Source organism: Lathamus discolor, chromosome 7 (genome assembly GCF_037157495.1).
Source record: "Lathamus discolor isolate bLatDis1 chromosome 7, bLatDis1.hap1, whole genome shotgun sequence".
NCBI classification, from domain to species: Eukaryota; Metazoa; Chordata; class Aves; order Psittaciformes; family Psittacidae; genus Lathamus; species Lathamus discolor.
Window position 1 is genome coordinate 12,908,422 of NC_088890.1, and position 15,966 is coordinate 12,924,387.

The window sequence follows — 15,966 nt, forward strand, 5'->3', positions numbered from 1 at the left end:
ATGCAGATTAACCCTTTGATTTTCATATGGAACAATAGCTTTTTACGGTCTTTGTTGATGAGGATGTATATTTCATCTGCAGCAAAACCTCACTGGGTGCAGACAATAAAAGATACTGAAGTTGCTGTAGAGGACACCTTATACTGGGACTGCAGAGCAAGTGGGAAGCCCAAACCATCGTATAGGTGGCTGAAGAATGGAGAACAACTGTCAATAGAGGTAACATTGTGTTTTGAAAACATGCTATATAAAATTAACAATACTTCATGTGAGAATTTGCAGAGGTCCACGTAATTAGTCGAATTACTGGTTTTTGTATGTTTGTTAAGAGCATCCAGATTGAAACATAAAAAATTGCAGTACCAGATGCACAAAGACAAGTGGACAAAAATATCCCAGCTAAAAGCAGATTAAAAAACAATGATAGAGGCATCAAAATAAGTATGTAGGGAAAGATTGGAGAGGGAAGTTTAACTGAAGTTGTACCTTAAGAACCATGAATAATCAATAGAGAACTTAAATTATTTTATTGTACTTGCTGTTGGTGTTTCGCTAAAGGTAATGAGAAAACATTCAAACTTCCTGATGGAAAAAGGGAAATACCCTACAAATTCACAATGTCACAATTGATGCAAAGAATGAAATCTAAACTTCAGTGTGACACACATTTTTTTTTTTTAATACAGTTGTTAAAATAAATTAATGGGGAGTAATGCATTCTTCGTCAGGGACTGTACTGACAGGACGAGGGGTAATGGGTTAAAACTTAAACAGGGGAAGTTTAGATTGGATATAAGGAGGAAATTCTTTCCTGTTAGGGTGGTGAGGCACTGGAACGGGTTGCCCAGGGAGGTTGTGAGTGCTCCATCCCTGGCGGTGTTCAAGGCCAGGTTGGATGAAGCCTTGTGTGGGATGGTTTAGTGTGAGGTGTCCCTGCCCATGGCAGGGGGGGTGGAACTAGATGATCTTGAGGTCCTTTCCAACCCTAACTATTCTATGATTCTATGTTGTACTTGGAAGATAAGGTACTTGGTCTCCCAAATCAGAAATGCAGAAAAGCATCTGATACCTTTATTGATTTTAAATCTGCTCAGTTCAGGTTATCAGGAATATAAACTATCAGCAGTAGCCCATCACAGGAAGTCATTTTGCCTTTGGCCAGTGCATTGTCCTCAATATTGGCACTCAGAGGTGAAGAAGAAAGCGTGACTGTTCCAGTAAATTTAGTGGATGGTTATGACATTTGATCTAAACACTGAAAAACATTTCCTGTCAGAATGTTATACTTAGATGCTCACTCAAAGGAATGGTAGTGTTTTCTGGACAGGTTAAATACAAAATCTCATCTCAGTGATGAGTATTAAGTGCATTGTTATGGTATCACCTAGGTCATGTGCTTTTTTACCTTGGTAAGTACAAAAATATATTCTCTTGTTCAGTCTTCCCATTTTTACACTTTTGAGTATTGCTGTTCAGCTTTTTGGCATGATGTCAGGGCTTTAGCGTGGCTTACTCTGGAAATATTTAAGGACTGTAAACCGCGGAACTAAGTCTTTGAAAGCTGGCATTGAGGAGACGTAAGAGAGGAGTACTCTGTGTACAGTGATCAGTTTTCTTCAGCTCCTTGAGTGCAATGATTCTTCATGATGGGTCTCCACCACAAAAATCTGCTGAGGTTGTTCTGCTTAGCTCCCCTTCTCCATCTTTGGTAAGGAAGAAAAAGAGCAGCATGGGATGCTAGAGAGAGGATCAGGACGTGGAAACTCAGGCTGGTTCCTCTTTGGGAGTGTTATGTATGTGGTCTAACTGGCTGAGCACCTTGCACTAAACTGGGAGGGGACCTGTCAGGGAAGGAGCCGAGCTAAGCTGTTTTATCTACCCAGCTATGGAGCCAGCTCTAGCTACATGCCCTTGGGAAAAGGCAGAAAGTGAGTACCGTTGCATTAGGCCTTGTAAGCCACGTCCAGATCCACCAAAAAAAAAGAAATAATGGGAAAATGTTTTTTTGAGCAAATAATTTGTTCTTTTGTCAGTTATTGTTTCTCCGTTTTTCCTCAAAGGACAAGCTTCTTTGGGTTTTCTTTGTCATTGGTTCCTTTTCTCACCATTTCCTTTCACTCCATCCTCAAGTTAGTTACTTCTTACCATAATTCATACAGCTTCCCAAGAATAAACAAGGTGAGAAGTCCCCTGTTCTTCAGTTGCTTTGTCGGCTCTAAAGCACTCAGATATGTGTTTAATGACTTGGAATTTTTTCTGCATAGTATTACAGAGAGCTCATTAGCAAATGGCATGTGTGAAATCTCTAAATAGTACAAAATGCCAGTGCCATCTGTGTAGTTTGGATGCTCTGGTCTGTCATGAGGAGCCTCGTCTAGTTTTTGTCCGTATTTCTGGGGAAATACAAGGCTATTTGCAATTGCAAAGCCTCTGTGAAACTGAGCAAGTTCTAAGAATCTATTTCATACTGTGTTGCCAAGTCTCCATATTTGATCACCATTGCCATACCATGGTGCAGTCATGTCACTTACTTTGGAACTGTTGTTATGATTAGGCCGTTACATTTACCCCATTTTTTGTGTTTATGCTGTCCTATTTCTTACTTATTTTAAATTTTCCACAGGGAATATATCATCAATAAAGATATTTTTCTTAATATTCAGGGAAGGATCCAAATTGAAAATGGTGCACTTACAATATCAAATCTAAATCTGACAGATTCTGGCAGATACCAGTGCATAGCTGAAAATAAACATGGTCTCATCTATTCAAGTGCAGAGCTCAGGGTTGTAGGTAAGATCTTCCTTTTTCACTAACACCCAAGCTTCATTCTCCCACTCCACACCCCCTCCACCTGCCTCATGTTCCACTGCATCATGATCTCAAATTTAACTCACTCAGATGTTATCACTGAAATAAACATTTTTGTCAACCTAATATCTTTATCTGCAGTGCCAAGGAATTGTCTCATCTGCTTCCAGAGGATTTGCAGTCCAGTCATTCATTGCTTTAAAACAGAACACAGCTAAATTATTCATTAGGGGAAGAGCAGGGATGGGAGCTTGGACACGGGCCTGAAGATTAAAACCGCTTGCATGGTCTGGAGGCAGCCCTGACTCCACTCATCAGTCAGCTGCACTCACCTCCTGCACTGCCGTTCCAGTGCTTGCTCCCAGGGCAGCCACATCATTTTAAAAGCAATAGGTTGCTCTTGTGTGCCGCCTTTCTCAGTCGAGGGGACAAGGGGTTGTTGCTCCGTCATTCAAAGAGTGTGTGCTTCAGTCTAAAATAGTGACAGTCATTTGAGGGAAACACTGAATTTGGGACTGCCTCACATGCGCATATGCTCGTGCAATTTCTGCCTCCAATGTAGACTGATTTCAAAACAAAGCCTGTAAAAGGATCGTGTTTTGGGGACATGAGTTATTTCTTTCCTATCATTACAGTCACAGTCAATCAGCAGACTGCTCCCTCAGCCTTGTTCCCCTAGAATACTGAACTTCCTTTAGAAGTTCATTGTTAGTACAGGTAGAAGCCATGTGCCTTTTCCTAACTGTCAGTTAATGAAAGCTATACATACTCAGAATACACTGTGCTGTCATTTTATGTTATTTAACCTACCTGATCTGACATGCACTTTCACACAAAACTAGAAGCCAGCCAGTACCCTGAGTTTTGATGGGACTGCTGGTGTTGACTGCCCTGCCTGAGCTTACACAGTTCATGTATGCTCACGTTCAGCAAAGCGCAATGTTAAGCACGTGCTTAACGCTCATTGGGTTTGCTGAGCTTCACCTCAGCTGAAGTTGCTGTGATCTTCTGTGCAGGTTTTGTTAGGTGGCATACTTTGCATAAATGAGACCTTTATTTAGTATCAGTATGAAGAGGAGAAATGCATAATTCTCCAATGGAAAGGTCTGTTTGAATTGACTAATTCAAGTTTTTAATTATATTTGGAATCTGAGAAGTGTCATGTAAGCTCTGAATAGTAGTAGCATTAATATTACTAAAGATGCTTTATTTCACTGTTACTGTACCTTCTCTTTGTAGCTGCTGCTCCAGATTTTTCCAAGAATCCAATGAAGAAACTGATTCAGGTTCAAATAGGCAGTACAGTTGATTTTGAATGCAAACCCAGAGCTTTCCCTAAGGCCAAAAGTTCCTGGAAGAAGGGAGGTGAGCAGCTACACGAAAATGAAAGGTATCAAGTTACATTGGTTTATTTGTTTTAATCTTACAAAAAGCTTGTTTCTGTATTTTAGTGCAGTGTAGTGTTGTCTGTAGATTGAAATAGTTGTAAAGTCTTTCTGAAGGCTGTCTAGCTCGTGGAGTTGTTTGGTTTTTAATTGTCATTGTATGTGAGCACTGACAGTGTGTGCATATTGCTTTCTTTAAGGTATAGGACAGGTTTTATTTTCAGGGTGTTTTTTAGAATATCATGAATAAAAAGAACTAGACAGTGAAGAGCAGTGGAATGCAGGGAGAAGTGAAAGCATAGGAGTCACTGTAGAACATGCAGAAGGAAAGACAGAAAATGGGAATTAAATTAATTACCTACTGAAAGAAGAAATGCTTCCCACCAGCATGCAGCTTTGCACCTCTGAAATAAATAATTTGGGGTGATGTAATGAGCATAAGAATTAGCAAGAATTCTCTCCTCTTACCTGGCAGAGGTCAATTATTGCCCCATATTATGGTTATAGTGTGTATACTTGGAGCATCTTGTACTTAGGCTGTTCATTGCCAAGCATCTTGTATTATAAAACCTTTAAAAATTTTCTCTGAAGTATCTCTTATCTGCAGTCATTAAGCCACAACTGGGCTTTATTTATTCCAAATTAATCTGGAGTAGCTTCTACTCATAGCAGACCATAGTCCCCCAGGTCTCCAGGTAGAGAGAACAAAGGATGCAAACCATAGTTGCCTTCCTGTATGTTCCTCTGTGATGAAAAGCTGGCCTAAGACATGTATATCTCTTGATGGATGAACTTCTGTTTTTCTCTTATCCTCCAGAAAAGAAGGATTAGACAATTAACGAAGGTTAAATGCACTTGATGCTCATTTAACCCATCAAAACCAGAAGACATATCAAAATGTGCTGCAACCTAGATAACCCCCTAAAAGATTTATTTAAGTGTTTTATATATGTATATGATTCTTAACTTATCTGTAGTACTGGACAGTTGCTGTGTGTTGGCTGTAGTGAGTCCTGTGCTCCTGGCTCTAATACCTGTCTGGACACAGATTAATAAAAGGGATTTTGAGATCATGTGCAGGAGCAGTGATTCAGCTGTAAACAAATCCACCTTGATTCCCAGATGTTTCTAGATTTACCAAGACTAGAAAAAGACAAAAAGATGCTGAAGGGCATTCCAGTGTAATTCTCTTAAAAAAAAAACAACCCAGTTTTAGCATCTTTATTTGGGGCGAAATTATGTCAAATTGGGGGGGGGGGGGGGGGGGAGAGGAGAAATAGTTCATAAAATCTTGCATGATTCTTAGAAGTATCAGTTACTGGTTTTATCTTCCCTACAGTCTGAATTAAGTATTTTCATTTCATTTTGTGTGGGAGTTTGAAATGCTCTGTTGTGGGAATTAATGCATTTATTTACCGGTACTTCAGTGCGAGCTTTTTTTTTTTTCCCCTCCCTGACTTTCTTGTTACTTAATCTGGTTTAATTTCGTTTGAATTTGATTGATACATAAAAGGCAGTTTCGCCCCACTTTTCCACTGCTCCTTTGTACTGAAGTGCTATGAACTGGAAAGTAATATGTTTGTCCTTATTATCATATCAATAAGGGTCTAAAATATTTGGCTTTTCTGCTGAATAATCTGTCAAATAAAAAAGTCAGTGATTACTTAGTTTTATTTATTTTAGTAATAACTTGTTCCCATTGACAATGCCTTTTCATTCATTAACAGTTTAATTAATGACACCAAGTTTCATGTGACAGTCTTGTGGTCTTGGATCCTAAGACATATTCTGGTCCTTAGAAGTGTATGTAGTTGCACTGCACTAACAATTCCATTTAACAGGATTTTGGTAAGGTAGTACTATATAAACCTATAGGTAGGTCTCTGCTCTGTAAACCGGTGGATATGGGACAGCAAATGCAGAATAGCTTGAATACTCATACATTACAGATACTAAAGTTGATAAATTTTGGATTGGCATCCTGGAGCACCACTTGCTGTCTACTACCAGGTAATACTTGTTTCAATAGCTGCAAATATGAAAATTTGGGGCAGGTTGTGACAATAGTAAAAATTTATCAGTATGAGAAGTACATGCGCTCATTTCACAGTTGGATTTCTCCATGGTCAGTTATGACTAAGTAACTAATGACAAATTACAGTGTCACGAATAAAACCTGACAGACTGTGCAGAATTAATGGAGAGTGTAACCCTGTGGAAGTCCCTCAGATGTCTGGAAGATCTGTAATGCGAAATATGTTCTCCCAGTTCGGGTGGGAAAGGAAGACTTTGATAATTACACCAACATGGGCCTCTCATGTCAGGAACCCTGAAGTTGGTTAATCCCTCTTCCTGTTCTCAAAGAGCATGGGCATGAGTTGAGACATTTGGCGCTTGTAGGTTTTAGTCGGGGGAGGGTTGGGTTTATGCCATCCCTTTGACTATGGAGAAAACCAAAATCTCCTCAAAGATTATTTTGCTCCAGAGTTAGGGAGAGATGCTTTTGTTAACAGTTTGATCTGATGACTGAACATGTCCTAAATCAGTCTCCAGTGGTGCAAATGGGTATGTGCTGAAGCATTACTCATCAATTATCTCTGATTTACAGGGCTGAAAGTTTCTGCCATTTGCCAGTGCATTGAAAATGTGCAGGTTTTGGAAACGGAATTCAGTTTGAGAATTGCCGGCCTTCAGCAAAATGCATTGGTGATTGCAGATACGGTGAACACCAAAGGATGTGTTAGTTTCTTTAAGAGATGTAGATTGCTTCCTGGCAGTGGGCCAGCCGCAGTACATCTGTTTTATCACAGTCTGTGAATATCTAATAATTTTAAGTGTACTAAAAGCTTCGGTTTGCCTAATGTTTGAGCAGGAGGGGTAGAGCCGTTTCTGGGTTTAGTGTTTTCATAGGCTGTGTGCTGCATTTACTGTTCTGTAATTGAAAAAGTAAAGCGTTTCTCTTTGGAATTTACCAGCGAAGATTTTATTTTGACAGTATTTTTTTCTAGGATTGGTTGGGGGGGGGTGTTTATTTGGGTTCTTTTTTGTTGGCTTTAATTTGGGGAAAACTTGAATCTTAATTATATTTTGGTTTTAATAAGCCTGTTGCTTAATTATTTTAGGCAAGCTACACTTGCAGATAGCTCAGAGCACTCTAAATGTGATTTGGTTTAATTAAACAATAGACATAAACATAGACATTTTCTGGTCTATACCCTGATCCCAGTGTTTCCTTTGTTTGATCTCAGGCTTTCTCAACACTGTTGGGGTTTTATTTGGTTTTGCATTTTTCCTACTGGAAACTGCTTCAAAGTAGATGTTGCAATACAAGGCTTTCCAAAGCATACAGATAGCTAGAACATCCAACAACTCAGTAGCTTGCTTGCAACAGTAATTGATATATTTTAACACCTTTTATGGATGTCATTATAATTACCTGTACAGTGTATTAATCATGTCTCCAACACATTTAAAATACTCATAAACCATATGGTAAGATTTAATTAATTTAAAATGTTCCATCTAATATAAAGTGCAGCCAAATATTACGTATTTTCTAAAGTAAGTTAATGAGCCTGAGGGAGGTCGGCTGTGCTGAGACTGAAGCACATTACAAATATGCTTCAACCACCACCATGTTGGCTCAGGTACCTCAGTACTCTGGAAGACTCAAAGATGGTTGCTTTCAAATGCAAATGATTGAACCATGTATTTATAACTCTTTCTCCCCCGAATAAGATGCTTTTGCCTGTTGCTCTAACAGGTGACTTGTTATATCTTGTAATTTGCATCTGTTAATGCATCACCTTTGCCCAGAGGAAGCAGATCTCAGCTACAGCATGAAGTGTTGCAACACCTTTTTTTAAGAGAATACACAATTCTATTCAAAATAGTTAAGAAAAGCAACTAAAAGTTACATTTATATCTAGAGGATGTTTAATTGTAAAGAGCAGTGCAGCTGTGGAAGGAATCCATGTAAAATGCACTCTCCATGTGGCTGTAAGGGTTAGGTGAACTTGCTGTTAAGGGCAGGGAGCAGCGTAACTACAGAGCCATGACAGACTCCCACTGCTGTGGTCCGCAGTTAGTGAACGTGGTTTTGGGGGATCGGAGAAGTTAAGGGTGAAAGATAAGATCACTGAACCCATCAAACTTGAGTCATGTGCTGCTGCCCTTGTTTACCAGCTTAATCATTCTCTGAAACACAGATTCAGCTGTACTTCTATTTCAAAAAAAAAAACCCTTGCAACACTGTATTATTTATAATATGCCAGTATAAATAATTAATGGCAATGCAGTTTACTGAAGCATATACCTTTTATGGGCCAACTTTTATTTTGGGAATGCAATTAACTTTTAAGATGGCACATTCACCAGGGCTGTCCTAGCCGTGCTACTCACACATCTTCACAGGCTTGCCCTGCAGCAGTTTTGAGCTGTGTTACTCTTCATCAGCTACCACAGCACATGTGGAGCTTCGCATGGAGAATTGCTTACGATGGACTGTTAGTTACAGTGCATGAAGATCAGAAGGAATCTGTTGTTTTCAAGTGAGCTTTCTGCTTTTCCCAGGCTTGGGACAGGCCTTGAGAAGAAAGGCAGTGATCTGAGCTCCCACCTAACACAGCAGGCTTCCCCACCTACTTTTTGTAGTACATATTTAACTATAGAGAACTAAATCTCAGTTGGGACAGATGATGGAGCTCCATTAATACTCAGCTGCCTCAAGTATGTTACAAAAAGCAGCAGGGGTGTGTATTTAATTAATTTTGCTCTGAATACAGAAGCAGGTTAATAATGAAGTACATGCAAGTGAGAAGGTGAAATCTTCCTGACTCTTCTGAGAAAGGGATGATAGCAATGTTAAGTTCTGTGGCATTTGCTGCTCTCTTAGCTGATAGTTACTCTGACACCTGTGTAAGATTGCAACTAATGTGGTTAGAGGTTTGCCTGGAGTGTTAATGCTGTTCTGTTGATTCTGTGTGTGGGTGTTTGGGGCTTTTCCGAAGTACCTTTTAGCTGAGATGCTTAGGGAACTGACGTAATAGCCTCACTGGGATTCATTTGGTGCCTTTGAAATGGAGTGATGAGTTCCGAGAGAGAAGCTCTGAAGCTTTTTTGACTTAGGTGTATAAGGAAACAGTTTACTTTTTTTGGTTAATTAATCTGGATGTTTTTATATAGAGTTAGTTATATAGCTGCTCTGGGTTATCTTAGGGAAGACTTGCTAGAAGGCTCTGCATCTAAGGATATGACAGATGGGAGGTCTGGAAATAGGGAAAGAGGGAGTCATATTAGCCTTACCTTTGCATTCCTCCAGTGCTGTTGTCTAGGATGTCATCTCTGCTGTTGGGATGTCATGTTCTGCTGTCTGTGTCAGTACTGTGGGTCTTATTTTGTCCACATTTTAAACATCTCTCTGGTTTGTTCCATGCTATCTGTCTGTTAGGCATGACTCTCACTGCCAGAGTCTATGTGGGGTGGAGGGAATTCTCTTTCCTTCCAGTCCTTCCACAAAGCATAACTCTGTGATGTCTGCAGGTCACTCCTGTTCAGCATAGCTGGTAAACTGAGACAGAAGTCTGCAGCAATGTGAAGTCTCGGTTTGCTTTCTAAACAAGTATGGAGTTTGTACTTGCTTGGGCAGAATCCTAGTCTAGAGAGTCAGTTGTGCAAATGAGCTATTGACGTTAGTGCAGTCAGAGCTAGGCTTTATCTGTGAATCCTGAGAAGTGAAAATGTGGATTGTTTATGAACAGTTCTATTGTATATCATACTAATGGCAAACAGTTATTTCAAAGTTACTGGGCAAGGCACGCAGTCCAATCTAGTCAGATGGATTTTAGATTGCCAACCATCAGATTGGTGATTGATGCAGTTGTAGATACCTGTGTAGCAGTGTGAGGAATAAAGTATTTTTGTCTACAAACCAATGATGAATCTTTTAAAATCTCTTGATAATTTTGTAGAATCAAGTTATTAAAGGATGGAGGACTAAGAATAGCCAACGTGACCAAAGCTGATGCTGGAAGCTACACGTGCCTGGCAACAAACCAGTTTGGAACAGCCAGTGGCTCAACAAACTTAATAGTTACTGGTAGGTGAGCTGGAACGGAGGGTCATCTGTGAGGTTGTGTAAACTGAACTGCAAACTCTGCAGCAGAATTGTGTGTGTAGAGTCTGCGTTTCCTTATTGGAAAAATAATACTAAATGTGGTGGAAAGTAAAGACTGAGAAGTTGCGAATTTAACAATATAAAAAGATAAAAAGATCTTTGTTAGAAATCTTTTCTTAGTTGAGAGGAAAGAGACTGAGGGATTTTCCTTAAAAAGGCATGTCTCAGATGTGAGGGAGTTCTGAAGACTTGTCCTCCCTTATCTCCCTTATCTAAGTACTAAATAGTGCAATTGTGCTTTTTAAGTTTTGGGGATTTTTAATTTGTTGTGGAAAAGAAATATGGGAATATAAAAAACATTTGAGGTAATTCTGTATTCCAGTCCAAAATCTGTTTAGGCCAAAGGAACTGTATGCTGTTTGCTTATGGAAAAAGATGTGGTAGAGACTCCAGCTGCAAGGAGCATTCAGGGTCTCTATTGGCAGTAAAGTAGAAAGTCTTTCAAAAGCAAATTGTATACATAATTTTCAAAGGGGTTCTTGTCCCGTCCTGTAAATCATCCATTACTTGCTGCTGTCTGAGATACTGGACTGAAAGGACCAGTAGACTGTGAAGTTTATCTGAAGAATTTTTTTCTCATTATCTTCTTTTTAAAGACTGGAGTATCTGAAAGATTTTCCAAACTCAGAATGATCTAATATCCTACTGCATTACATATCCTATTTATCTCATAGATCCAAACAGAGTTATTTTGTTCAGTGAATTAACAGCTTCACATTTTCAGACTGTGCTCCTAAATGATTCATGTCCCATTTTATACAAATAATAGAATTACGTACAAAGGAGCTCTAGAATTAAATTTTATTTACAGTATTTACAGTCCTTGACATTTGTCTTCATTAATGTGATTCTGGAATAACAAGCAGCTTTTCTTAATGGCTCTACTTATGTTCTATGCAATATATAGACCCAGATATCTAATGTGTTGCACCCTGTGTGGATTTCCTCTAGTTTCCAGATTTTATTAGCTCCTTCTCTCGCTCCCACTTCTTAATCTTTCCAGTGGCTGCTGCTACAGCTTCCTGCCCCAATATGTGGGCGTTACTGCTGAGAACCACACACGCTCTTGAATAGCAGTTTCATTGCTGTGGGTTACAGTGCATTTAGCCTTGTAAAGTATATTGGGCTGTACATAGCAGGTCAGAATTTGCCTTTTCAATGTCAAGTAGCTCCTGCTGATAAATGTGCAAGGACACAATGCTCCAACAAGAGGGGTCAGACAGCAGCATTTATATCCCAGCTGCATAATTTGAAGCGACTGTCATTAATCAGATTTGAAGTACTTGGTAGGATATTAGTAGCAATCAAAGCTCAGCAGTACAGGAATCCAGTAACTGATACTTCTGCTCTCAACAGAGCCAACAAGGATTATTTTGGCACCTTCCAACATGGATGTCACTGTTGGAGAAAGTGTCGTCTTGCCTTGCCAAGTTCAGCACGATCCTATACTGGACATCAGCTTCACCTGGTATTTCAATGGAACACTCACTGATTTCAAGAAGGACGCATCTCATTTTGAGAAGGTTGGAGGGGTGAGTTGCAAACACCTTCTCTTCATTTGCCTTATGGGTGTATTCAGCATAGCAAGCTTGATTCTTTTCTTTTTTCAACACAGTAGAAATAGGATTTGGAGTATTGTGTGCAGTTGTGGTGTCCTCAACATAAAAAGGACCTGGAACTGTTGGAACAAGTCCAGAGGAGGGCCACGAGGCTGATCAGGGGCCTGGAGCACCTCCCGTATGAAGACAGGCTGAGGAAGTTGGGGCTGTTCAGCCTGGAGAAGAGAAGGCTGCGTGGAGACCTCATAGCAGCCTTCCAGTATCTGAAGGGGCCTATAGGGATGCTGGGGAGGGACTCTTCGTCAGGGACTGTAGTGACAGGACAAGGGGTAACGGGTTCAAACTCAAACAGGGGAAGTTTAGACTGGATATAAGGAAGACGTTCTTTACTGTGAGGGTGGTGAGGCACTGGAATGGGTTGCCCAGCGAAGTTGTGAATGCTCCATCCCTGGTGGTGTTCAGGACCAGGTTTGGACAGAGCCTTGGGTGAGATGGTTTTGTGTGAGGTGTCCCTGCCCATGGCAGGGGGGTTGGAACCTGATGATCTTAAGGTCCTTTCCAACCCCAACTATTCTATGATTCTATGATGTTTCTCCTCTCTTGGGCCTGTAGAATTTTCTTTTGTGTTGAAGGGAAATCATTCACTGAGCTAGCTTGCTGCCTGTAACCCACTGTTCAGAAACCTGGTATTATAGACCTGATGTATTGTAAGTTCCTACCTCTGTTTCTGCATCTGACCCCACATGATTTTACCTAAGATCACATAAAACACAGCACTGAGAAATTAAGGAACTTGACACAGACTTTGTGAACTTCAGCCTAAACCTGAACAAAACCATCCCATCTTTCCTTATTTTTCCTGCACTTGAATCACTATTGTATCCCTCAATATTCTGCCTGAGCCTCCTCAGGTGAGAAGCCATGTATCTCATTACATTTTTCCAGTGCAGAGATGCTGCAACAGGTATGGTGACATTGATAGTTTTTAGAATTTAGTCTTCTAATCAAAACATTAAAAGATGAAAAGTAAACCGTTAAGACAGACAAAGGATGTATCAAGAGAATGAAATTAATTACAACGGAAGATCTTGCACAGCAAAAGCCATGGCCAAGTTAAAACAAAACAAGCATGAAACTGGCCATTATAAGCCTTCATAAAGTTTCCGTTCACATATTCTTGGTGGACCTCTCCTGCTATAGAGGAACAGCAGTGGGTTAGACACTACAGCCACTGAAACTGACATTTCAGCACCTAACTCTTTTTGCCTGTAAAACCTCAAAAGATTTAGCATTTAATCAGCAGGCACCAAAAGCACAGAGCGTTCTGCAGTTTGCAATTGATTATATATAAGTGCATGTGGAGATGATGAGATTTCCTTGTAGGGGAGCCATGAGATATTCATATATCATGTACATTCTCACAGAAATGGTTTGGGAATTGGGAACTGACCATCTGTCATGTTGTAATGGGAATGCTCCGATTTCATAGCCCGTTACCTCCCAGTATTGCTACATGGGCTTTATTTATTTAGTAATATTTCCCCCCAGCTGTACTCTGATTGTGTACACAAATAGTAATATTGGATAGGGAAGGTTAAAAACATATCAAAACCTGGCTGTGACAGTTCTACTGGCTCAATTAAGCCTTCAAAAGCTGATTGTGGAAAATGCAGTGCTTTTTCTCACTGCAAGTTCCATCTTTTTGCTAAAACCAAACACAGACATAATTCCAAATCAAAGTCTTGTTTAGGTGGGGGAGTGGGGGGGGGGGTCACATTTTCCCCACATACACACACAAAATCCTGTCAGTGCTGATTTAAAATCTAGGGTGAATATTGCCTGACTCAGAACTCTGAATCTAGAACATGTTACTTGGAAGTTTGTCTTAAGGGACATATAGAAATGGAATATAGACATTATAGGGTGTTTTTTTTAAACTCATATTTGGGTAAAGAGGGATTGAAGCTTCTTAGTAGAAAACTTCATAGGTTACCAAGAGATCCACAAAAACATTTTATGGGCTTTGTATCACATCGGGGTCAGTGGAATAATTTCATCCAGAGTTATATGTGGGTCATGGTAAGTAAATACGTATAAATACGTTCTAACCCTTCCAATGATTGCTGTGTGTATTTGTTAAATGAGAATCTCTCTGCAAAAGTAACTTCAGCTTTCTTGGTTGTAAACATGGCTAAAGGAAAATAGTTTTTCAGTGGATAGATTTCTATGTAGTGATGTCTTGGAAGTCCCTGTCATGCATGCCTGAGGTCTCCGACATGCAGTAGTTAGCAGGAACGTTACGGGACCACCACCTGGTCTTCCAGATGGTCAGAAAAATATAGAATGTAACACTGTCTTACTGCTCTTTTTGGGGTTGTTTCTTGTTTTGTCAGACACATGATTTACACACAGAGTCTGGCAAACCAAGCAGATGCCAAATTTTGAACAGACTGCCTCCTAAACTGTTTCAGGTTATCACCTGCACATAGAGCCCAGCAATGGCTGAGGTGGTTACGCAGTCAGGAGGAGCAAACGCTATTTCAGCAGCTGTTTATACTGCGTGGGCTTCTCTGTATTTGTATTCTGTGTAGCGTGGAGAAAGGAAGGTGATCTTACTGTCACCTGGACTTGTCCATGCTGACAGAGATTCAGTCTGGCTAGGCAGGAGTGCAGATATCACTGATGGTCTGCAGAGCCATGGGAGGTGAGGGTACTGGCTACACTGGAGCTTTTTGCTGCTGCAGGTCTCCGTGTTTTCCCCAGTACTTTGGGATTCTTCCCCAAAATATCCACAAGTAATTTAAATGCAGTGATAATATTTTGGTGGGGTTTATTTCCAGTCAAATTACTCTAAAACATCTTGATGAAGGTGACTGTCAAATAATTTGGTTTCCTAAAGTAAGTTTGTGTGGAACATGATTTGCTTGTGAGTATGCAATGCTGCTGTTACATCTGTGCTTTCACAGACCAGCCATTGTGTTTATACACACATGGAAGGGGATCAGGCAGAATTGTTTGGAGCTTGTGTTGAACAGTGAAGCATTGTACTGTTGAAATAATGGGTGTTAAACAAAGAAAAATAATGAAATGGTTGGAAAGGTGGTTATTTTTTTTTTCCAAGACTAAAATAAACTCCAGATTCGTGTCTTCCCCTTTCTCCCAAAGTACTCCGCAGCCCAGAATCTGTCATGTGGCTGGAGGAGCTTAAAATACCCACAAACCAGGGTTCTGTCCTCGGGTGAAATGCTGCTTCTCCAGAAAATTAAAAAAAAAAAAAAAACAACAAAAAAAAAAAAAAGACAGCAAAACAACCAAACTTTTAACATTCAGATCTGAGAGATTTTCCTCTGAAACAAATAGCATACAGTAGCCTTAACATGATATGAAGTTAGTTATCACTTGAGTTTTATGGATGTTTCCCTTGATTCAGGAGATCAACCATATGCCATGACATAAGTAAGTCAATGGGAAAAAATGACCAAAGATTAACTATTCATGAAGAATAAAGAATAGAACTTTAGATTTATAAAATAGGGAATTTAGCCTAAAATGTACAACCTGTAAATGAAGATGTGCCTGCAATAAATAGTCTGTGGGAATGGACCAAATTCAGCTTTGCCTTTTACACATTTGAACTCCTTAAAAATCTGCGATAACCAGACATGCAAATTTTGTCTAGAAGTAAAAACTGGTTAATGGTCACAGAAATTAGGATTTTCTCTTCCTTAGGGTTTTGAGGGAACTGGTTGCTCCCAGGGCACTGACTTTCTTCATGGTTCCTAACAGCAGTCAGGAGGTGCATTCCCAGTATGAGCTAACCATGATGTAGCTTGCTTCTCATCTAAAAGAGGAATACTATGTCATGTTTAAAAGGAAAATGCTTACAGACAACTACCATGGAGCAGCTGATAATAACCTGCTATCCTGCAGGCTGGCTGCCAGTGCAGTTTTTGAGCAACTTTATCTTCCACACTTTTGGTTGATTTCTATTTACAAACACAATGTTAATATTAAATTACAAGGTAGTACATTTACG

At 39.8% G+C, this 15,966-nt stretch overlaps 1 protein-coding gene across 4 annotated transcripts in view; it reads left to right on the forward strand.

The window, feature by feature from the left end:
- The window catches only part of LOC136018536 (contactin-3-like), a 106,354-nt gene that overhangs the window by 76,159 nt on the left and 14,229 nt on the right, over positions 1-15,966 (forward strand). For all 4 annotated transcript variants that reach the window (XM_065687850.1, XM_065687851.1, XM_065687849.1 and 1 more), the window contains exons 7-11: positions 83-219; positions 2,664-2,793; positions 4,051-4,201; positions 10,166-10,293; positions 11,728-11,903. In XM_065687850.1, coding sequence (XP_065543922.1) covers positions 83-219; positions 2,664-2,793; positions 4,051-4,201; positions 10,166-10,293; positions 11,728-11,903 — 722 coding nt within the window. The remainder of the gene's footprint in view (positions 1-82; positions 220-2,663; positions 2,794-4,050; positions 4,202-10,165; positions 10,294-11,727; positions 11,904-15,966) is intronic.